The sequence below is a fragment of the Triticum dicoccoides genome, chromosome 4B (assembly GCF_002162155.2).
Source record: "Triticum dicoccoides isolate Atlit2015 ecotype Zavitan chromosome 4B, WEW_v2.0, whole genome shotgun sequence".
NCBI lineage: Eukaryota > Viridiplantae > Streptophyta > Magnoliopsida > Poales > Poaceae > Triticum > Triticum dicoccoides.
The window spans coordinates 656,040,411-656,063,664 of NC_041387.1; the positions used below are offsets into that span (position 1 = coordinate 656,040,411).

General features: G+C 48.0%; 2 protein-coding genes across 2 annotated transcripts; both read right to left on the minus strand.

Moving 5' to 3' along the window:
• Window positions 1–8,113: 8,113 nt before the first annotated feature.
• Window positions 8,114–13,592, minus strand: LOC119292994 (the record flags this gene model as incomplete). Its single annotated transcript, XM_037571616.1, has 4 exons — window positions 8,114–8,138; window positions 11,552–11,931; window positions 12,181–12,950; window positions 13,394–13,592. Coding segments are annotated over 4 exons (1,374 nt in total), but the record flags the coding sequence as incomplete, so codon positions are not given.
• Window positions 13,593–14,709: 1,117 nt separating this feature from the next.
• Window positions 14,710–18,143, minus strand: LOC119292092 (UDP-galactose/UDP-glucose transporter 2-like). Its single transcript, XM_037570921.1, has 6 exons — window positions 17,660–18,143; window positions 17,139–17,167; window positions 16,831–17,032; window positions 15,795–16,037; window positions 15,601–15,702; window positions 14,710–15,248 (listed from the first exon to the last, which is right to left on the minus strand). Exons 1-6 carry the CDS (start codon window positions 17,792–17,794, stop codon window positions 14,904–14,906), a joined length of 1,056 nt encoding a protein of 351 aa, XP_037426818.1. The 5' UTR covers window positions 17,795–18,143; the 3' UTR covers window positions 14,710–14,903.
• Window positions 18,144–23,254: the final 5,111 nt, after the last annotated feature.

The window sequence follows — 23,254 nt, forward strand, 5'->3', positions numbered from 1 at the left end:
GAGAGCGGCTGCGGCGGGCGAAGCTGCTGCTGCCGCCATTGGGGGGGGTGGGGGAGGGGTCGCGGCGTTGGGGGTTGGGCTGGTCCTCCTCGCTCGCTTCTGTTTCTCGCTTTTATCTGCTGTGTTGACCGGAGCCTGAAGCTTTTTCTCCTTCAGTCCACCCCTCCCTCCTTGGCTGGCTTTTGGTGCTTTTCTTATCAATCTTGGTAGGGGTTTGTGGGGGGTTTCTTTTTCTTGGGATGGATCTAGTGAGGCTCCTTCTATTTTTATTCATTCAAGTTGAATAAGATTAGGAAAATTTGGTGGAGTCTGAGCCGTGATGTCGTTGTTATCGTGTACCCTCGGAAAAAATTTGTTGTTGTTTATCATCTCCTGGACCCTCTTATGTGCTACCATCTGCATTGTTAAGCATGATATGTCACGTCTTCTTGCTTGCATTGTCATGGCGTGTTGAACTTGTGCTCGGCTCCATTAGCAAGTAGGCATTATAAATTGATTGGATTTGCGTGGTTTTAGTGGGTCTCGTGAGGCTGTTTTGTGCATTCTTATGTCGTATTGTTTTATTGATTGTTGGGGCCTCTTTGTGTTATTATCTGGGTTGTCAAGATGTCTACTGGATGGTGCCAGTAATGCATGTTACCTGTTCTTGCATTCATCGGTGGTGTATTGAATTTGTGCCCAGCTCGACTATAACACTCCTAGTAAGTGTTATAACTTGACTGGACCACGTTGTTCTAGCGGTGCCCGAAGCTTGGTAATCATTGGAGATGCCTCACGTGGAATTTGTCTTCTTTCTACAGATCGTTCCCCCTTCTTCATCTATTGCAAGGTGCGTCCTTCGTTCTCGCCGTAAAATGTCATATTATATGAATGACGAAAACTACAGTTTGGGTAACAACGACAAACAAAGTAACTCAATTACACTACTGAAACAAAACAAAAAGTCTGGCATCGACAATGCCATTGTTTTTTCCAGGAGCAGGCCAAGTTTCCTGCCATTACTTGCCAAAAAAAAGGGAACACTTGTGTATAGTATACATGTCTGGAAAGCGATGGTCACCAATATGTTAAGATGCTAGAAACTCACAATGCATTTTTGCAAAGTTTATCCAGGCCAAAGCCATTTCGGCAAACTGTCTAAACACAAGAATGTATTTACCTTGATTCGTAAATAGATAATCTTATAGGAAGTGTGCAATTAGATTATCTAATTTTTTAACGCTTACTGTTTTTTTTGGCAAGGTGTAAATATTAATCATCAGAATTGTCATGGAAAATATATGGACAATAAATATTACTAATTTTGTCAGAATATTCCAATAGATACTAGTGATCAGTGAAGCATGGTATCCATTAGAGATTGCGTTAAGCGTATACAGGACGCCATCCATTTACATACGAGAAAGATTTGATGTATTTTGTTTGGTTAATTAATAGATTGTTGCTACAATAACTGTTTTGGCTCTGGGAGCATATGCTCCCGGATGAACAATAAATTCAAAATAAATAATAAATGAAATTGTTATTTTTATTTTTGTGTGTGGATGTTCATGTTAGTCTAACAAGCGTGCCTGACATTTTCATGAGAAAGGGGATAGCACTGCTTCGTCGATGAAAATAAAATAAAATCAAGTGTAACATTTAGAGGTAACTTTTGTTGTCGTTTTTTTTGCACATGTCAAAATGCTTAATCCTTTTAAAACAATTTGCGTGTAGCAATTCAGTGTGACAATTTTTTGACATTTGCAAAAACATTTTTTGGCGGATAGGAGCATATGATCCCAAGCGACGAATTAGATTTCTGTAAAAAGAAAAGACCGTACAATAGATCACATGAAAACAAATTAGGTAGGTTTCACCATCGTCAATAGTTTCTCTTTTTAGTTTGAAAAAGTTGAAATCGATGTGAAATCAAATTCAGTTGACAAGTACGTCCAAGACCAGGCAACAAAGTGGCTTGCGTAAGCTAAAAAAAAGTGGCATGTGTTCGGCGAGGACTTGACTTGCATGTACAGACACCGTCTCTCTTTGTTAACTGATCACTACTGTAGTTCTATCAAGTAGGCGGAGTACTGGATGAGTGTATGCGCGTATGTATGAGCGTTTGCGTCTATACTGATGTTCAAAAAAAAAGTAGGTGGAGCACTCACAGTAACGAACTAATGTGTGGGATTGTAAAGAGAGCACGTCCTTCCCACGGCTACGGCCGTGCATGTAGCAATTCCTTGAATTTTTTTCCCTCCGATCAATGAATATGCGTCCGTCCGGTCAATCCGAGAAGTCCGGCTGTCGATGCTTAACACCAAAAGAGAGCACATCCTTCCCACCCCACGGGGTACGCCCGTGTATGTGCGATTTGCATATGTAGCAACTCTTCAATTTCATTCTTAAAAGAAAAACTCTTCAATTTTATTTTATCTTTAAATGACTGTAAGGGCATCTCCAACAGCAACCCGTAAATTTTCTTCAGCATCCGGCCATAGACAGGGGGGTCAGTCCATGGACACAGATGCGGGAGGTCGCCATCTAATACTGCCCGCATAGATTTCAAACACTTATTCAACAAACCAGAAGAAACTCATGCAAACACGACAAATTTCATATAAACCGGATGAAATTCATTACATTTTGGACATATTTTACTTAAATATCTAAAACTATGTGCACGTCCAGCCACGTGGAGCTCCATTCCCACGACACAGATACACTACATTAGTCTATGGCCAGCCTAGTGGATCCCATTTGTCTTCCCCATGTCTGGCAACCCGCTTGCGGACCGCCGTGAGCCCCGGAGGTATATTCTTCCCCGTATCTTCCCTATGTCAGGCTGCACCGCTCATCGGAGTGGCAAAGGGGGTGCTTCGGCCGGAGGGGATTGGGGGCTCCGCATCTGTGAAGCCCAGACGGGGGTCGACGATGGTTTGCGCTGAACTGGACAAGACACCGGCTTCGCTCGACAGTGGCCTTCATGAGACCCAAGCGGCGGCGGCGGCCTCCCATCTTCTACTTCCCCTCGATGATGGCGGCGGGTGTGGACCAGACGTGCTAGATGCCGCGTCGCCGACAGGGCGCAGTCACGGACACGTTGACGACGAATAGCGTGAGCATCAGCATGGGAGGAACGGTGCGGCACGACTTGTCCCCGGAGGCACGATGCCTATGCCGCTGTGGTCCACCGTGTGCCAGCATGGAGCAACATGCCACTCCTCGGCGAGTTGCTGAATGACGCGTCGGCTAGGAGCTTCAACCGTCGTGAGCTGGCCTGCAGCCACCCGTACCGTCGACGGAGGCGGAGCAGAGAGTTGCCTGGCTCATATCCGATGGGCACGACGGCCCACTTAGCCAGCTAGTATGTTGGAGAACTCGTCCTCCTACTCGTCGGATGCCATGGAGCTTGTGGAAAAAATGATATGCAAGGAGGAGATGGGAGGGAGTGTGGTGCAATTTTTGCCCGATGTCTGGGCATCGTTTAAATAGCACGGGAATGGCCGGAGCCAACCGGTGTTGTGTTTAATGACTGGCGGCTCGTGAATGGACGTGTGGCCAGAGTAGATTTCTCGGCACACGCGCGGGTTTTAAATGGAGGAAGGCGGACAGTCTGCAACCGTTTGAATGCAGTGAGGAGGCGTGTTCGGCCGGACGAGTAGTGGGCAGTACTCTCTCGCCCAGTTCGCCGCTTCAATGCTGGCAGTGAAAGGTCGCGTCCGTCTGCGCCGCCCTCCCATCTGGTCAAATCGCGGGCATCAATGTCGCCCGCTGCATGCTCTGAACTGGCATGAATGCGACACAGTAAGCGGCGCGATGCGTGAAATGAAAAATACGGGAGGGGTGGGGTGGAGGTTTGGGTAGGCCAGGGCGGTTAGAGACGAGCGTGGTTACGGTCTGGACGCCCGCAAAGCCCCCACGTTTATCTCCGGTTTGCAGGAGAAAACACGTCCGGCCCATCCTATAAAACAATACAAACCCGTGTGGAATAGCATAACACGTCCAAAACAGCGTTGTCCGAACGTTGCATATGCGGTCGGTTTGAGGGTCGTCGTTGGTTAGAGACGCCCTATTGTGTTCGCACGGACGCAGCGAGCACGCATGTACGCGTTGCGCCGGGAAAACGGGACGATGCACATGCTCGGAATGCATGTCCCGCGAGGCAGGCACGCCACCGTCACCACGCCACATCCATCCGCATGCCCCTGCGTGCGTGCGAGCTTCAGTTTTAGGGGCGCGTGGACGCATGCGTGCATACAAAGACGTCTCGTCAGGCTCAGGCAAAAGGAAAAGGGCCGGAGCACCGCGCGCGCACCGAGGACGGAGCACGCACGGCACGGCACGGCAGTGCGCGCTTCGGTCTCCGCGCCCCTCGGACCAGGGAGCGGGTGCGCGCGTTATCCGCTTGGAAAACAGCGTCGCGCGCTGTCGGCGTGTCGGGTGGGGCGGCCGGTTTCCTCGTGCGTCGCCGCGCGCCGGCGCGGAGCAAGGAGACACCGGCCGGCCGGCGGGTTGGTGGCACGGCGAGGTCTGGTCGGCAGACGGCAGCGGCTAGGCAGTCGGCACCGCGACGCTGCGTGAAAAGAGGAGAGGAGGTGGACTGGGAGTGGGACTGCATTGCATGCATGGCGCATGTGACGCCCATCAGAGCGAGCGATCGGCGCCCCTCGCGGACAGCAGTGCAGTGCAGTGCAGCACGCAGCGGCGTAAAGGTGGCTGGCCCCGACCCGACCCCGCCATGTAAACAGCACGAGCACGAGGCGCCACAGCGGAAAGCCTCTCCTCTGCTCGTCCTCGGCTTTGCTTCGGCCAATTGGCCCTGGCCCCCGGCCCCCGAGCGCGCGGCCCGAGCGGCACCACCAGTCCACCCCGCCGTGTCGAGCGCCAGCCACGGTCAATGCAGGTCAAGGATGCTGCTTCGGTTCCTCCCGCACTCAGTGGAGTAGTTGCTCCCCATTAGAGCATATACAGCCGGATTAGACAAATCCGACCCTCAAACATCCACGGACACGTCCAATAACCGACCACGCCTCAAATAATGCACCACATCCGCATACTTAAAAAATAGAAATGTCAAATCCATATTATTACGTGCAACACAACGATCTTTAAGCGGAGCTCGTCCAGCTCTGCCATGCCATGTCCGACGGCTGGCTGCGCCCCACAGAGCGTTGGTCCGGTTGCTGGCAAGGTTGAGTAGGGCATGGGACACGAGCTGGCTCACGAGACTCAAGGCGCTGCTGTCGCCCATGCATTACTCTTCCTCGCCGGAGCCCGGAACCCGAACGGTGTCGGTGGACGTCAGATCGATGATGGATCCGTCCTGGGACGAGCCGGCGACGTCCACCATGATGCGATTGCGGCACCCGAACTGCTGCACCATACGGGGTGCCGAAGAATGCAACTCCGCCTCGCCGACGTCCACCACCGCATGGGCTGCCGCCGTCTCCCGCGCCCGCTGCCTCGCACGGCGGGCACGCCTGTGCCATGTTCTCATCGAATGAGGACCATGGCGCGTCCCGATGCTCGGCGCGCCAACGGAGGAGTTGCGCGTCCGGCACCGTGTTCAGACGCTAGATGAACCGCACCGCCTCCAGTGAGGCAGCGATGGCACACCTAGCGACGGATCCATGCGACATTTGGGTGGACGCAATGGATTCCCCGATGGAAGGAATCCGAGCGCTGCCAGGCACGGGCCTCTTCCTGGGAGCTACAGAGCGCAAGACGGACGACCATCTCCTCCTCGGGGTTGTGTGGATGAGCTCGGGGTTGATAGATCTGGAGGCGAAGGACTCGGTTCCGCTGTCCGTCATGCCGGAGACTGCCGAGAATCGCGGGAGCTGAGTTTGGGTGGTGGCGGGAGTGGAGGGGACTAGAGTGTGAAGTGGCTATGGTTTGATCCGGCGAGCGGATGGGGCCGAATATATGTGAGGTCGGATGGGCCAGTGTGGGCTGAGTAAGACGTGGCGGACGCACCCGGGCGCACCATATCCGTCTTATATTTGGGCTGGATATGAGGGGGACGGTCAGCCCAAACATTTGAGATGCGTTTAAGACGTTCGCCTGGGTCGAAATTTCATGACCGGCCAGTGACCGTATGACCCGCGCAGACGTTTGAGGCGGGTTCGGGCGCCCGACTGTAGATGCGCATGCTGTGCCGAGCCGAGGCAAGCCGCGGGTGCTGTCGACAGTAGGATCCCATCATGTAGTGTGGTGCCACCCCGCACTGCCGTTGATGTGTCCTCCCCGAGGCGGCAAGGCGGGGCGTGATACCTAGGGGGAGACTAGTATAGGATCAGCTCTTTAGATGAGATCGTAGGGTCAACCTAAAATTTTCATATTTAGACAATCGAAAAAATTCTGAAAATAATTTACAACTTACCTACAGGTTATGTCTACAACTAAAAAAAACAGTTCAAAACTCGATCTACAATTAGAGATCCGAAAAGAAAAATTGAATATGAATAATGTCAGCTTTAGGTGAACAGTTTTTGACACTATTCATGATTTTGTCTTTTTTGTTCCTCTAAGTGTAGTTTGAATTAGGAGCTGAAACTTTTTGAGTTTGTACATCAAAGATGGATGAGTGTCTCCAAAAAAAAATTCATAATTTTTGAACATGTTTTGTGTCTTTAAAAAGATTGATCGCATCGATCTCATCTAAGAGCAGATCCTGTACAAGTTTTCCCCGTGATACCTATATACCTTTGCTTAATCCACATTGTCCACACGTACGTACGCACGCTAGCTACATGATCATTGAGGATTCCAGCTATAAAAAACTCCCCACGTGTTTAGATCATGGGCAAATAGAGGCCACGGTATTGCAACATGACGACGTGCCAGAGAGTACTTGTATTTTTTTTAGCTGAAATGACTTTGTATTTTAAGAAAGTACGTACCACCACTGCTAGTTTTTTTTTTTTTTGAGAAGAACCACCACTGCTGAAATGGATGCTTACGAGAAACGATGTCGGCTTGGGCTTTTTTTCTTTTGAAAGACGATGTCGGCTTGGTGGTACAAATGGGCCTTGCCGGTGTACTGGACCTGACAGTTCTAAGAATTCTGGTGGAAGCCCATATACTACTTGAGGCATCTCGTTCTCCATATAATCGACCAATATGATTTCTCAATTTTTTTGACCAATTATGCAAAAAAAATCAAGAATTGATCAACAAAATATGGTTTTCATTGAATGCAATTTTTTTTATCTTACCAAGCTGACCACTTGGTAACAAAATATGGTTTTGTTTGCTTGGGTTGCAAGTTCCACACATGCGGCTGAACGTCTCCAGTTTTTTTTAACACAGTATACACGCAAGCGCTTATATATATGCGCATACACTCACCCCTTTTAACGCACACACGCGCACCCTATCCTTATGAATATCTTTGAGAGACTAAACAGACATATCATCTCGAGATTTTACAGTCACCGTAGGCGCTTCGTAGTCGACAGGGAACGCCTCCTCCCACTGAACGAGCATCGCCGGAAATCCTGAAATAAATCTTGCAATGGCCTCGGATTGCGATGGTCCAAAAAGCAAAGTTGTAGATCTTGCAATGGAGAAAAACTCTTCAGTTGATCACTTTTTCATCCGAGGTCATCTTGAGGTTGGATTCAGGCCCGCAATTCTGCAAATAATAATGAAATTTGAGTTTTCGGGGCGCACCGCGTGCAAAGTTTCTGCTTAGCCGGAACCTCCCCGGAAGTTTTGCCTAGAACTTCCGGGGCAGATTTATGTAGCACATGTTTTGGCTCTAAATTTTGCATATGAACACCGATTTAGACGTTGTTTATATCAAAATTGATGGTTTCGACGAGACGGAGACAATCCGTGTAGAAACGTTTCTCATATGAGGCCATCTTGGGGGCGTAATCAGCCGAATAGTATTCTGAATACAAAATCTGAGTACTTCAAACATAACTTCGACCTTAGAGATGAGACCGGATGGCTATGACCCAAATATCGAAGTTTTTCCTTTTGATGATACGAAACTTTCTTACTTTGAGCACTTCTCCATTTGAGGCCATCTTAATTAAGTTCTTGGCCGTATCAAAATCTGATGTCAGTAGGGATTAAACCCATCGATGTGTGTGTGAAGAGGTGCTCAAAAACTCAAACATCAATCGGTGGTAGGTTTTTGCTTCCTGAAAGACAAAGTGATGCAAACTAACATTAACATATAACAAATTAAAATCATTATCTATGCCAAATGTGGCGATTGTTGCCGGACATGCCCACTTGGCTGATATAATTTCCTCTCATGAAGTTGTTTTGTACTTGTTCCTTTGGGGTCGATCAATGAAATTGACTCCTTGAAAGAAAATTTAGTGCCTATGAGCAATTGTTGCGGAAGTCCTAGCCAGTCATCGCCTATCCAAAAAAAACTAGGGTTTCTCTGTCTCCCACCGGCACCAGCGCTAGTTCGCCCCATCTACCGTGGCCTTAGGGCCATGGGGACGGAGCGGATCCCGGCCCTTGCCGGTGGGAGGGTTCCATTTTTAGATCTTTTTTCGAGGTTGGTTTGGGTTTGTGTCCTACTCAGAAAGGCGAGACAGCGACGACTTCCTGAAGACGGAATAAAGGTCTCCCAGCCTAGTCCCCGTTCTGGTGATGCGTCTAGCATCGTCGGTGGGCATGTGGAGGTGTGTCTCCGGTGGATCTATCTCTGGTGGATTTGCTCGGATCTGTTCGTCGTTCGTCTTTGTTCGTGCGTCTTCAGGTTGGATCCTTCTTATCTACACTCTTCATCGGCGGCAGTTGCTCTTCTGGTGTGTTGGTTCTATGGGGCCTTAGCACGACGACTTCCCGACTATCAAGTACAACAAGGTTTGCCCGACTCTGGCGAGGAAGGGGCGATGACAGTGGCGCGCCTTCGGCTCGCTTCAGTGCTTGTAGTCGTCGCTAGGTGTTCTACGGATCTGGATGTAATTTTTATTATTTCTAGTGTTCGTTGTACTACCATGATTGAAGATGAATAGATTGAAAGTTTATCCGGCAAAAAAAAAGTTCCCCTCATGCAAGAGCACGAGCGGTGGCACTCCTCAGATACATATCTAACCAAAAATAATTTTCAGTCCAATAGAAGGATGCAAGATTGAATCTTCATAACATATGTGACCATTCTCCCGCCAAAAAAACATCAAAGATTAAGTGCTCAACAAGTAAAACGGTTCAAAACGAGTATGGACCCTAGCATGGAAATAATTTTTAGTACAATAGAAGGATGCAAGAGCATGGATTCAAGAGAAATAACTTAGAGATCGGGGGAGAAGCATATCGTAGGTCCTTATCTTTGCAGGAACATATCATAGATCCTTCACATGAGAGTATTCAACTGAAAACGATAAGAGAGAGAGAGAAAGAGAGAGAGAGATACTTCGAAATTTCTTTGAGGTTTAGAGGAGAAGGAAAGATAAGATTGAAATTTGTGATTGGTGTTCCTCCTCTGGGTTGACTTATGGACGAAAAACTAAATGGCTTGAACCGGACACTGTCTTCTTGTTCAGAAACGTAGCATGCAATTTCAAAAAAATGCTTATGCTCACGCAAGATCTATCTAGGAGATGCATAACAACGAGAGGGGGAGAGTGTGTCTACGTACCCTCGTAGACCGAAAGCGGAAGCGTTAACTTAACGCGGTAGATGTAGTCGAACGTCTTCTCGAATCAACCGATCAAGTACCGAATGTACGACACCTCCGAGTTCTGCACACGTTCAGCTCGATGACGTCCCTCGAACTCTTGATCCAATAGAGGTACGAAGGAGTCGATGATTTCCGTCAGCACGATGGCATGGTGACGGTGATGGTGATCTGATCCGCACAGGGCTTTGCCTAAGCACTACGACGATATGACCGGAGAAGTAAACGGTGGAGGGGGGCACCGCACATGGCTAAGAAACAATTGTTGTTCTTTGGGATGCCCCTTGCCCCCGTATATAAAGGAGGGAGAGGGGAGAGGGCTCGCCTAGGGCGCGCCCAAGTGGGGGGAGTCCAACTAGGACTCCCAGTCCTAGTCGGCCCCCTTCCTTTCCAACGGAGGGGGAAAGAGGGAAGTGGAGGGAGAGAGAGAGAGGAGAAGGAAAGGGGGGACGCGCCCCTCCCCTTGTCCACTTTGGACTCCCATTGGGGGGGGGGCGCCACCTCCTGTGGCCTGCCTCCTCCTCTCCCCTATGGCCCAATAAGGCTCATTACTTCCCCGGGGGGTTCCGGTAATCCCTCGTACTCCGAAAAATACCCGAACCACTCTAGAACCATTCTGGTGTCCGAATATAACCTTCCAATATATCAATCTTTACCTCTCGACCATTTCGAGACTCTTCGCCATGTCCGTGATCTCATCCGGGACTCCAAACTACCTTCGGTCACCAAAACACATAACTCATATAATACATATCGCCATCGAACATTAAGCGTGCGGACCCTACGGGTTCAAGAACTATGTAGACATGACCGAGACACCTCTCCGGTCAATAACCAATAGCGGAACCTGGATGCTCATATTGGTTCTCACATAATCTACGAAGATCTTTATCGGTCGAACCGCAATGTCAGCATACGTTATTCCCTTTGTCATCGGTATGTTACTTGCCCGAGATTCGATCGTCGGTATCTTCATACCTAGTTCAATCTCGTTACTGGCAAGTCTCTTTACTCGTTTCATAATGCATCCTCCCATAACTAACTCATTAGTCACATTGCTTGCAAGGCTTCATATGATGTGCATTACCGAGAGAGCCCAGAGATACCTCTCCGATACTCGGAAGGACAAATCCTAATCTCAGTCTATGCCAACCCAACAAACACCTTCGGAGATACCTGTAGAGCATCTTTATAATCACCCAATTACGTTGTGACATTTGATAGCACATAAGGCATTCCTCCGGTGTCCGGGAGTTGCATAATATCATAGTCGGAGGAATATATATTTGACATGAAGAAAACCGTAGCAATAAAACTGAATGATCATTATGCTAAGCTAACGGATGGGTCTTGTCCATCACATCATTCTTGTAATGATGTGATCCCGTTCATCAAATGACAACACATGTCCATGGCCAGTGGCGTAGCCAGCCCAATAAACCAGGGTGGTCCATCAATAGAAATATTTACATAAGTTTATTTATTTTTAAAGATTTTTTTACTACACTATATTTACATAAGTTTATTTATTTTTACTACACTATATTTTTTGAAAGAAAGTTCGAACTTTATTCATTTGAAATAATCATTACATCGTTTATGAGGATTGGTACAATTGCATTATATGGTTCCTCAAACCAATCAGAAATGAAAGAAAATCTAGCCAACTTGGCAAGTTCATGAGCAACTTTATTTGCTTCTCTATTACAATGCTCGAATCTAGAAATAGGAAAATCACAAGCTAAGTGAAAACAGTCATAAAAAATTGTAGCTGCTGCCCATCGTCCTCCTTCGTTCATGGTCTCGATCACCTCCATATTATCCGAGTTAATAATTATGCGATTACAACCCGTCCTTTGCGCAAGCGATAGGCCAAATTTTAACGCCAAAGCTTCAGCCATCAACACATCTGCATACCAGTCAATCTTACCATTTCCTCCACCGATGAACCTACCTTTGTCATCTCTTAAGACAGCCCCGATCGTACCCCTGAGAAGGTCGTGATCAAAAGAAGCATCAACATTAAGTTTAACAAATCCCATCGGGGGATTAGACCATCCTCCTCTTTTAATGGAAGCCTTCGGCGAGGCATTAACAAAATTGGCAGCGAGAGCGCGTATCCCCATGGATATCTGTTGTGCATTCTGAGTAGTCTCATTGTGTACCAATTTGCGCCTTTCCCACCACAAGTACCAGGCTGATATGGCAATCATGTCACGCACATTACGAGTGCCCATAATACATAGTTCCTGATCTGGTAATGAAAGTAAATATTCCAAGATTACCTCACCCGCATAGTCTATTTTACAAGCTCTGTCGATAATATCGTCCATCCCTAGTCTTCTCCAGACTTCTTTTGCTCTGTCACATAGAAACAACAAGTGTTTTGTGTCTTCTGGCCCAGATGAGCAGGCAGGACACTTAGGCGAGACTTTCACATGTCTATTAGCTAAGTTAACACGACACGGAATATTGCCGTGAAGTGTACGCCAAATAAATATTTTAACCTTTGCTGGACAAGCAAGCTTCCAAATCCTCGCCCAAATAGGATTGACCGTGATATGTCCCATCCCATTGGTATGTCGTAACTTGTTCCCATATTGGTGGTCCCATTTCACAAAATAAGCAGACCGAACTGAAAAAATCCCATTTTTTGTGAAATTCCAAGCTATGAAATCTGGCATATCATGTTGCGATATCGGGATCGTAAGCACTCGCTGAACATCAATAGGCCATAGAGTCTGTGTGAGAAGATCTTCATCCCAACTATTTAGGATTGGATCAATCAAATCTGCTACCTTCCGTAACAACTGGCCTCCCTTAGGGGTAACAATTTTACGGTTTGCACAATTTGGAATCCATGCGTCCTCCCAAATGTCAATATTCTGCCCGTTTCCCACTCGCCAAATATGACCACGCTTCAGGGAGCTCACACCCGCCATAATACTTTGCCAGGTAAAGGAAGATCCCTTCTTGAGGTCAGTGTTCAACAAGTCACCGTCAGGATAGTATTTGACTCTCAAAATAGTAGCACATAAAGAATCCGGATTCTCGAGAAGACGCCAAGCCTGTTTAGCCAGCATAGCCAAATTGAAACAATGGATATCCCGAAAACCCATTCCTCCTTGGTTCTTGGGTACACACATTTTCCACCAAGCCATCCAATGCATCCTCCTTTGGTTGTCCTCATCTCCCCAACAGAAATGCGCCATCGCATCAATAATTCCTTTGCAATTTTTTTTAGGAATTTTAAAGACTGACATTGCATAGGTGGGAATAGCTTGAACAACCGCTTTAAGTAAGATCTCCTTTCCTCACAGAAGTTTTTCCTTCCGCCACTAATTCTCTGAACAATACGATCAATTAAGTATTGGAAACAATCGGTTTTATCTAAACCCACATTGGCCGGCAGTCCTAAATATTTGTCATTCAAGGCCTCAGTCATTATATTGAGAATTGTACACATTTGTTCTCTAGTGTCCACTCCCGTATTAGGGCTAAAAAAGATGTTGGATTTGTCAACACTGACCATCTGCCCTGAAGCTGCGCAATACGAATCTAGAACTGATTTTAATGTTTCCGCACTTTGCAAATTTGCTTTCATAAGGATTAAAGAGTCATCAGCAAAAAGAAGGTTCGTGACAGATGGGGCATCTCTGCAAACCTTTACTCCTGAAATATTCCCATTTCCTTCCGCATGCGTTAGTAAAGTTGTGAGACCCTCCGTGCATAACAGGAACAGGTAAGGAGACAGCGGGTCTCCTTGCCTCAGCCCCCTAGTAGGTTTAAAGCTTTCACTCTCCTCCGCATTAAACCGAATACGATATTCAACAGTAGAAACACACTCCATAATAAAATTTACCCACACCTCACGAAATCCAAGTTTGAGCATAATCTCCTTGAGAAAAGGCCATTCAACCCGGTCATAAGCTTTATGCATATCCAATTTTATCGCACATATCCAATTTTACTACACTATATCATAAGCCACCCCTAGCTACGCCACTGTCCATGGCTAGGAACTTAACCATCTTTGATCAACGAGCTAGTCAAGTAGAAGCATACTAGGGACACAGTGTTTTTTCTATGTATTCACATATGTATCAAGTTTCCGGTTAATACAATTCTACCATGAATAATAAACATTTATCATGAATAAGAAAATATAAAAAATAACTTTATTACTGCCTCTAGGGCATATTTCCTTCACTTCTTCTCTTGGAGTGATTTTATTTTTCTACGGTCATTTTTGGTTTTCCGTAGAGGGGGGGGGGGATTATTTTTTCTCGCGTGAAGCACACCGTGTGAAAAGGACTGTTATGCTTCCCAATAAAGCACAAACATGCTTTCCGAAAAAGTAAAAAACATAGTTGTGTTTCTGAAAAGTCAAAAACAAACTTGTACTTCACGTTGAAGCACAACTGCGCTTCCTGAAAAGTGAAAATGCACAAAACATGCCTCCCATGTTTTTGTTCTTTGTTTCCTGTTTTTTCTGCTTCTTTTTTTTGGAAAAAATAGTTCGTCCAAATCTATTAACATTGGATCTAATTTCGAAGATCTCAACATGGGAAACGCAACATCGAAAATGGTTCGTGATTTGGATGCATGATTGAGATAAAATCTTCACCACCAAAGGGAGTGAGAGTGACATGTGCAAGAGGTACATCTTAACTAGTGATTTTAGGCATTATGGTTTCGGCAAGATCTTCTGGAGATGGGTTCACCGTTTCAAACTGTGCAGTGGACCAGAGGAACGGAGCAGAGCAGAACACACGCCTTTTACTAGGGAGATCAAGCAAACGAAGGAGACGGCTGGACATATCACATTCCGCCATGAACGGAGAGAAGTATGATCAATAATAAGCTCGAGTGAGGTGTCATCAATATTCTAAAAAAAAGGTCATCAGTGAGGTGTTTTCAAAAGCAAAAACTACGACACGGAGGAACATCAAAGATGTCAATGAGAAGCTTAGTCTGGTCTGGAGAAGATGACTTTAACGAATTTTATGTGATTTTCCACTTAATTGATAATCTCAGTTGTCCATGATATATTGTCACAGAGACCCAAGGGAAAAGGATTAACAACATCTAATCCATCTCTGATCATCGCCATCCTGCACTCTGATTTGTTCCTTTAACTTACAAGTTACAATCCCCAAAACAGTTCCACGACATCAAACAACACAAACTGGACAAAGGTTCACAAAAGCAGACTTGGCCAAATCCTGCACTCTGATTTGTTATTCGTTCAGCTCATCCAAGTCACCGATCATACCAACGGCGATGTCTCCTCCTCTACTCCGTCTCCCCGCCGCTTCTCCTCGCCGCGCTGCGCCTTCGCCTGCTGGCGCTCGGCCGTGCCCTTCTTCTCCTTGTCCTCCGGCAGGAGCCTCAGCACGATCCCCATGGTGATCAGCAGGAGCCCCGTGACGTGCTGCTCCGTCATGGGCTTGGTGAATATCAGGTACGACAGGAGCAGGGTCACCGCCTTCCTCGCCGTCGTCACCATGGCCGTCGTGGCTGCCCCGAAGAGCGCGATGAGGGACAGCACCGACACCTGCCCGACGAACGTCGCCATCGCCTCGAAAACCAACACGGCATACACGTACAAGTGCTGCAAGTGGACATAAACGTCTGTCAGATTAATCTTTTTCAGCAATCTTTTTGGGGAGAAGTACTAACAGCAAGTTAGCCAGGAGCACTTTTAAATTTCAAGTGGATCAGATACTTTTCCGGACAATGTGGTCAGAATCAAGTCAGAAGAATGAAGAATGTAGTGCTGGGATGTCTTGTTCTGTACAAATGAACTATACTCTACCAAAGATGGATTCCTGAAGGCTAGTGTTGTTCACAAAAGAGTAGTTGATTCTTTCCCTACCATCTGGTTTGTACACATTCTGAACTAAAGGATCTGATGATTGAAATCCCTGAAAAAACAACATGGATGAGAGATTCTGATCATATACCTGAGAGCACGCGCTCCACGCTGTCGTAAGCTCCCCTGTTAACACCATTGGCACAGCGAGGAAAGGCAGGCCAACAACAGTTGAGCAGAACAGCATCTCCATCTAACCAGAGAGCAAGTATTCAGTGTCAGTGTCCTCCCAGTTCAGTAACTGACAGAAACATGTAGTGGACATCAAAGATGCACACAAAGTACCTGTGTAGTGTCAGGGTTCATCTTGAAGATGGCTTCCTGCAGGTTACCCAGGAAGGCATCCATGATGAGTGCACTGGACACCATGGCCACGCCGATCATGCTGAAATTAGGAGACGTTTGCGCGTCCGCGAGCGTGAAAAGTATGAGGCCGATGACGAGCATCACTGCCGATACGTACTCATGGAACGGGTACTTGCGTCTTAATCCTGGGATAAATGCTCCCATTATCATCACCGGCAACACCTGAATGGCAGAGTGAAAGGTCAAATACAGAAATAAGATCTGCACCGCTGATTGAAACTAGAAATTCTTTATTTTCAGATAAAGTACTATCTGAAATTCTCTGGTCTCAACTTCATTTCGACTTCTGTCAGAAAATCACCAGTAGTCAGTAGTCACCTTACTACCAATTGGGAGTTTCAAAACATGGGAAGAAGTAAACATTCACATGGGTTTCTGCTCTGCTTCCTAGGGACAAGGAACCGAGGAAGTGCTACAAGCAACAGTGTACTCCTTCAGCTGCACATTCCCTTCGGCCTTCGCAGAAGTACTACCACTAGTTCATTATTTAACACCATTGAAAATCAATTTCTTGCTGGAAAAATACTAGACATTTTGTCACAGGCAAAACTATACATTTTAAAAACAAACCTGCCGTGCATACCCAATTAAGAGATAATCATTCAGAATGCGCATATCAACAACATTGTGTATGAGAATCATTCAGCCTGCCTGCCCTACGTACTGCAATTTTAGCGAGAGGAGTACGTGTACTATCCCGGGCTCAAAAGTAGAAACACGCTAGAATTTGTACATGATTTAACAGGAATAGCTTGGCCGCTCAGCAAACATCATCTCTGATGTCGGATTCTCAAATTGGAGCATTCCCCAGAACAGAAAGGTTCCCATTTCCTCACACAAGACCACAACACATCCCATGCCGCAATAGTAATAAAATGAAACAATGATGATAAGTCAAGTTACTACTGCACTGTCAGAAACTAGAAAGAGCAGTAATGAGTTTGGCGAAGCTCACCTTGGTGGACTTGAACATGATCTGTGCGGGGTAGTTGAGGAAGGCGAGGGAGCCCTTGGTGAGGCCGTTGGATCCCATGAGCACGGCGGAGAGGCGCACGTAGGTCCGCCACGGGTTCACCATGTGCTTCATCGTGAACCCCTGCAGCCTGATCAGCGCCAGGTACACGAACCCCTGCACGAACGTGAAGTACCACCCATAGCTGCACCACCACCACAAACACCATTAGTACACTGAGAGAGTGAGAGTAAGTATGTCTCGCAAGTGATCAATCACCAATCATTAGGTGGGTGAGATAGAAGGCTCACCTGAACTGGAGCCGGTTGTAGACGTATTCCTGCAGCAGAAGCACGAGGCACGTAGAATTCAGTTAGCCACGACAAAGTTTGGAAAACGATAGGAGATCGATCGTCGATTTTGTGCAGGAATTGTACGAGGAAAAAGAAAATAAAAATCAGGGGAACGTGTGCAGAAGCTTCGGGTTCGGGGTACCATGTTGACCACGCAACTCTACGAGTCAGTCAGTCAGTAAGTCTAGGACGAAGACAAATACACACGGGGAGTGGAAAAGAAACAGTATCTATCTATCTATCGATCCTAGCACAATTAATTCCGGATTTTCAACAGGAAAAATCAATGCACTCGGAAACGTAAAATCTTGCGAGATTTCTCTTTCGATAAGGAAGAAAATCTTGCGAGATCTCCATACTTACATACAGTGAAATGATGATGTTGCGTGAATTCGACGAACACGGACGAGTAGAGTGATAATCGTAAGGAGGAGGAGGGGAGGAGGTCGAGGAGAGGAAGGATTCACGTGCGTACGTACCTCGCAGATGCCATTGACGAGGTAGCCGAAGAAGAAGCCGGAGGAGCAGATGAGGAACTGCTGCCAGACGGGCCTGTCCGTGAGGGACACGCCGAACAGCCTCCGCCCCTGCTGCTCCTCCCCGCCGGTGGTCATGGCCGCCCTTCTCCCTGCCTCTCTCTCTCTGTCCGCGGACGCAACGCTTATCTCTGGCTAGATCGATATCCCGTCCAATTAATGGCCGCCGAGGGGAGAGAGATGTATCGACGCGACGGCCGAAGGGGAAAGAGAATGAAACGGAAACGGAACGCCCACTGGCTTAATTGCCTGCTTTAAAACGCTGCCTTGTATTGGCGACTCGCGTGTGGACTAAGAGGAGTGCCTCTTCCGGGAGAGTTTCCTCCTTTCTCACTCCCGCCACCGTCCAGTCCTCGTCGCCGCGGGCGGGCGCGCGAGCGAGGGATGCGGGCGAGGCGACGGCCGCGCTGCCGTTTCGGCGGTGCCGTTGGAGACCCGGCGGGCGAGGGGGGAGGAGAAGAAATCAATCGATCGGGGAAAAACGTGGGCGCGGTATGATGGCGGCACGAATCTACTCTCTCCTACTACGACTGCGTGCCTCGGGTTCCGGATGGGGCCGGCGACCTGGCTTGCCCGGCGGAGGACGGACACGTGGCTCGCCTGCATGCATGCATGGCTTGACAGGTGGATCCGTGGGGCTAGTGGGGCCGGGCTGTCATGCAGACAGATGATGCAGGAGGGGACGACGGCGGCGCTGTTTGACTGGCAGCCTGCATCGAGATAGAGTTAATGCTTGTCCTATTACTAGTTACTACTCCCTCCTGGGTGATTTTGCAAAAAAGCCCTCGTAGTTTTAAAATCATCTGAAAGAAGCCCCTCCGCCCCTGTCTTCTTCCTCCGTCGTCGATAGGGCCGGCGCCGCCCAGCTGCCGCCGCCGTCGTCATCGCCGCCCATCAGGAAGTGCTCCGCCACCATCGCCAAGTACCTGCTCCGCCGTCGCCGTCGCCAAGTACCTGCTCCGCCGCCTCCCCCGCTCAGACCTGCGTCACCGCGATCCCCTCCCGCCTCGATTACCTGCGGGCGTCGTCGGGACCTCCGGCCACGTCCTCCTCGAGCTCGCGGGCGTCCACCTCGAGCTCCAGCGCATCCTCCTCAAGCTCCAGCGCATCCTCCTCGAGCTCCCGCATGTGCGCCGCCGCAATTCCTCCCGGCTGCGATCCCCTACGGGCGTCGCCGGAAATTGCCTCCACGATCCGGTGGACCAGGAGCTCGCGCGCTGCCTCCTCGATCTCCCGCGCGTCCTCCTCAATCTCCCGCGCGAGCCCGTGCAACTCCTTCTCCTCTGCCCGCGCGCCCGTGCGGCTGCTTCTCCCCTACCGCCGGTGGAGCTCCTCTGCCCGTACAGCTTCTGCTCGTCTACTAGTACTGTTGCTGCTCGTCTGCCGGTGCTGCCGCCAGAGCTCCTGCTCGTCAGGAGGAAGAAGGTACCGTAAGGAGTTGCTCCTCTGCTCCCTGTGCTGAATATGATCAGTGTACTGTAAGGAGTTGCTGCTCTGCTCCTGTTCGTCAGGAAGAACAATATTAACTGAATATGATTAGTGTTAACTGAAAAAAATCAGTAGATATCAGCAGAGCAATTATGATCTGAACAAACACTGTCAAGTGTAAACTGTACTCCAGGGAAAGGTATGGAGTGGATGTGGAGTGTAAACTGTCAAGTATCAGTTATGATCAGAGTATAATTCAGCCAGTCAAGTGTCAATTATGATCAAAGTATAATTCAGTCAGTCAATGGGAATTTATAAAGCTCTTTATCTTCATCTTGCTCTGTTATGGGGACATGGCAGACCAAAACCTCACAGTTTTTAGGATTCATTGGTCTCCAAACCTGAACAATAGAAAGCAACTTGGTGTTAGGATCGACAACCACCACTACCAAAATTCCTGTTCGGCCATGAAAACATGACACATGAAAGATGTCTAATAATCTAATGCAGGTCACAAACTCCATTGTTAGGTTTACATACAGGAACCCAAATGATGCTGAATTGCTTGCTGACTACGCTGATTATCAATTGCGAAAATCGAATCACAATCTGAAGAGTCAGTCAGGTGTTTGTACTGAAGGAGTAGGCTGAAGATGATTACAGTTTACATACAGCACAGGAAAAGACAAGCTTGCACAGGCTGAATAAGGCACCACCTCACAAGATGTCATAATTTTGTTAAATATCTAAACTCGGCCATAATTCAGTTGAACATGCAAGGAAACATTTAACTTGTGATGTCAGTGAAAACATCACCAGACTGTTAAAATTCAGTTAAAAGATCTGTACCTTGATGCAGACTAAAGGGAGTAGGTTAACTGATTTGGTCCTGTGGCTGGTCAAACTGTACCATGCCAAAGTATTTCCTGTAGAGAGAAAAAACAAAAATAAGCAAACATAAATTGATTGGAATGTGTTGTAGTTTCACTAGGAGTAGTTTATATGCAAAGGTAATAAATCAGTTTTGATTCTATTGACAGGAGTATATTTTTCTTGACACTTTTCTACCATAGGCATGCAAAGGTAATAATTTGGATTAATTTTAGTTATTTGAATTAATTTAAAATATTTGGATTTATTTCAATGAGGCATGCTAATGTCACAATCAGTATACTTTTAAGGTTAGTGGCAAGCAAGGCCTTTGCTAATCTGTATGCTTGGCAAGCAAGGCCTTTGCTAATCCCATATCATCAGTTAGATGATACTCCAAATTGCAATCTACTGATGATATGAGATTATCTTCTACTGCAATTGCAATCTAGCTTTAGTAAAAAAGCAAGAGTCCCTTGTATGGAGTTAACTGAAAACTGAACATGTTCTAAAGTTTTGAGTAAGCTGGAGCTAAAGTTTTGAGTAAGCTGGAGCGGTACAAAAGCAAGTCTAAAGTTTTGAGTACATGCTGTAAAAATTTCTACTGAATTTACTCCATGTTCTAAACAGAGTACTCCTATATTAATACAACAATCTGCCATAACTACTCCATGCCAGAACTACTCCATGATCTTGAAATCTAAAGTCCAAGAAATCTACCAGAACTACTCCATGATGAGTACTCCAGGCCATTGTCTGAGACACAATTTGAAATTGGCCAACACAATTTGTTCTACTGGATCTACAGTAAATAAATTTGAGAACACATTTTCTTCAGTCCCTCACTGACAACACAAATATTTTGGATGCATTCAACTTGAACATGGAGTATTTTCAGCAAAAAAACTTGAGTATGGCAGCATTTTCTGCAAAAAACATCTTGAGCATGAAGTATAAGGGGTATTTGTTGGGGAACGTAGTAATTTTAAAATTTTCCTACGCACACGCAAGATCATGGTGATGGCATAGCAACGAGAGGGGAGAGTGTTGTCCACGTACCCTCGTAGACCGTAAGCGGAAGCGTTAGCACAACGCGGTTGACGTAGTCGTACGTCTTCACGATCCGACCGATCCAAGCACAGAACGTACGGCACCTCCGAGTTCAGCACACGTTCATCTCGATGACGATCCCCGGGCTCCGATCCAGCAAAGCTTCGGGGATGAGTTCCGTCAACACGACGGCGTGGTGACGATGATGATGTTCTACCGGCGCAGGGCTTCGCCTAAACTCCGCGACGATATGACCGAGGTGGAATATGGTGGAGGGGGGCACCGCACACGGCTAAGGAACGATCCGTAGATCAACTTGTGTCTATGGGGTGCCCCCCTGCCCCCGTATATAAAGGAGGGAGGGGGAAGGCCGGCCGACCCCTTGGGCGCGCCAAGGAAGGAGGAATCCTCCTCCTAGTAGGAGTAGGACTCCTCCTTTCCTACTCCTACTAGGAGGGGGGAGGAAGGGGGAGAGGGGGAAGGAAAGAGGGGGGGCGCTGTCGTGGATCTAAGTCTGACAGTAGAGTGGGGGGTAGGTATGGAGAGGCAAGGTTCTAGCTATGGAGAGGTTGTAAACACAAGAGATGTACGAGTTCAGGCCCTTCTCGGAGGAAGTAAAAGCCCTACGTCTCGGAGCCCGGAGGCGGTCGAGTGGATTATGTGTATATGGATTACAGGGTGCCGAACCCTTCTGCCTGTGGAGGGGGGTGGCTTATATAGAGTGCGTCAGGACCCCAGCCAACCCACGTAATGAAGGGTTTAAGGTACATTAAGTCCGGGGCATTACTGGTAACGCCCCACATAAAGTGTCTTTACTATCATAAAGTCTACTTAATTACAGACCGTTGCAGTGCAGAGTGCCTCTTGACCTTCTGGTGGTCGAGTGAGTCTTCGTGGTCGAGTCCTTCAAGTCAGTCGAGTGAGTCCCTCGTAGGTCGACTAGAAGATGATCTCTTCTAAGGGTGTCCTTGGGCAGGGTACTTAGATCAGGTCTGTGACCCTACCCTAGGTACATGACTCCATCATTAGCCCCCGAATGGATTGAGGCTCGAGTGATGAAGGAGTTGATGTTGTTTCCGATTAGCCTTCGCATACTGGTCGTGCGTTGTTTTGAAAAAAATCTCTTTGTTGATAGTGAGCAACTTTTCTTCAGTCGACTCGATCCATTCTTTTCCTTCGTCGAGTGATCTTTTGGACTTCGCCGATTTCCGATCGACGGATCGCAGGAAATCCCGCGTTTGGCAGACTGATCTGCCGTTCGCGGATTTCGCGGGATGCGAAATTTGGGGAAGCGCGCGAAGCGAGGCGGACCGCGGTGTTCGGACGGGACAGGGCATAGATGCCTCGATCCCCACGCCACTTTTTTCGCCATGTATCGCGTCCGCGTAACTGTTCAGGATATGATTAGATCGACCGGGCCCACCTGTCATCCACTCAGAAGGGATCTTATAAATGCGCCCGGCGAGGGTTTTTTGAACAGTGCCTCAGCATTCTCCCTCTGTTCCCTTCGTCTCCGCCCAACGCACTCGCTCTTGCCTCCGCACAACTTCTCCTCGCGCGTCCCGCCGGCAGCCATGGTCAAGGAGAAGACGGCGGCGTTGGAACGCGCGAAGAAGGCGTCGGCGATGGAGAAGGCGAAGGGGAGATCCACCAGTCGTGGCGGGTCTTCATCTAGATCTCGCCTGCCGAAAGGCTGGGTCCAGGGAGATTGGATCCAGTCGACCATCACGGAGAAGGATCTCCTCGACATGGCCAACGAGGGCCTGATCCCTCATGGAGCTACGAGGCTTCCGGGGAAAGAGTGGCAGCCCCAGCCGGAAGAAGGTGAGTGCGTGCTTCTGGCTACCCATGTCGACCGCGGATTTTCTTTGCCGCCGAGCATTTTCTTCCGTGGTTTCTTGAACTTCTTTGGAGCGCAACTCCACCACTTCACCCCGAATTCTATCGCCTATCTTGCCGCGTTCGTGTCCATGTGTGAGAGTTTCCTGGGTTGTCGACCGCATTGGGGTTTGTTCAAGCACATATTCACGTGTCGCTCTCAGACCGTGAAGAAGGCGAGCCCAGGCGACGAAAAAACCCGAGTTGTCCAAATGTGTGGGGGTCTGGGGATCCAGGTGAGGAACAAGAGCACCTTCCCAGCCATGACATTTCCCGAGTCAGTCAGAGGCTGGCAGTCGACCGGGTTCTACT

What these genes read in the sequence shown, in the direction of transcription:
- LOC119292092 (XM_037570921.1), bottom strand. Translation starts at nt 17,794, where the DNA reads ATGACCACCGGCGGGGAGGAGCAGCAGGGGCGGAGGCTGTTCGGCGTG. An exon ending in TACAACCGGCTCCAGTTCAG is followed by an intron (nt 17,033 to 17,138) that starts GTGAGCCTTCTA and finishes GTGGTGGTGCAG; the next exon opens with CTATGGGTGGTACTTCACGT. An exon ending in TCATGTTCAAGTCCACCAAG is followed by an intron (nt 16,038 to 16,830) that starts GTGAGCTTCGCC and finishes TCTGCCATTCAG; the next exon opens with GTGTTGCCGGTGATGATAAT.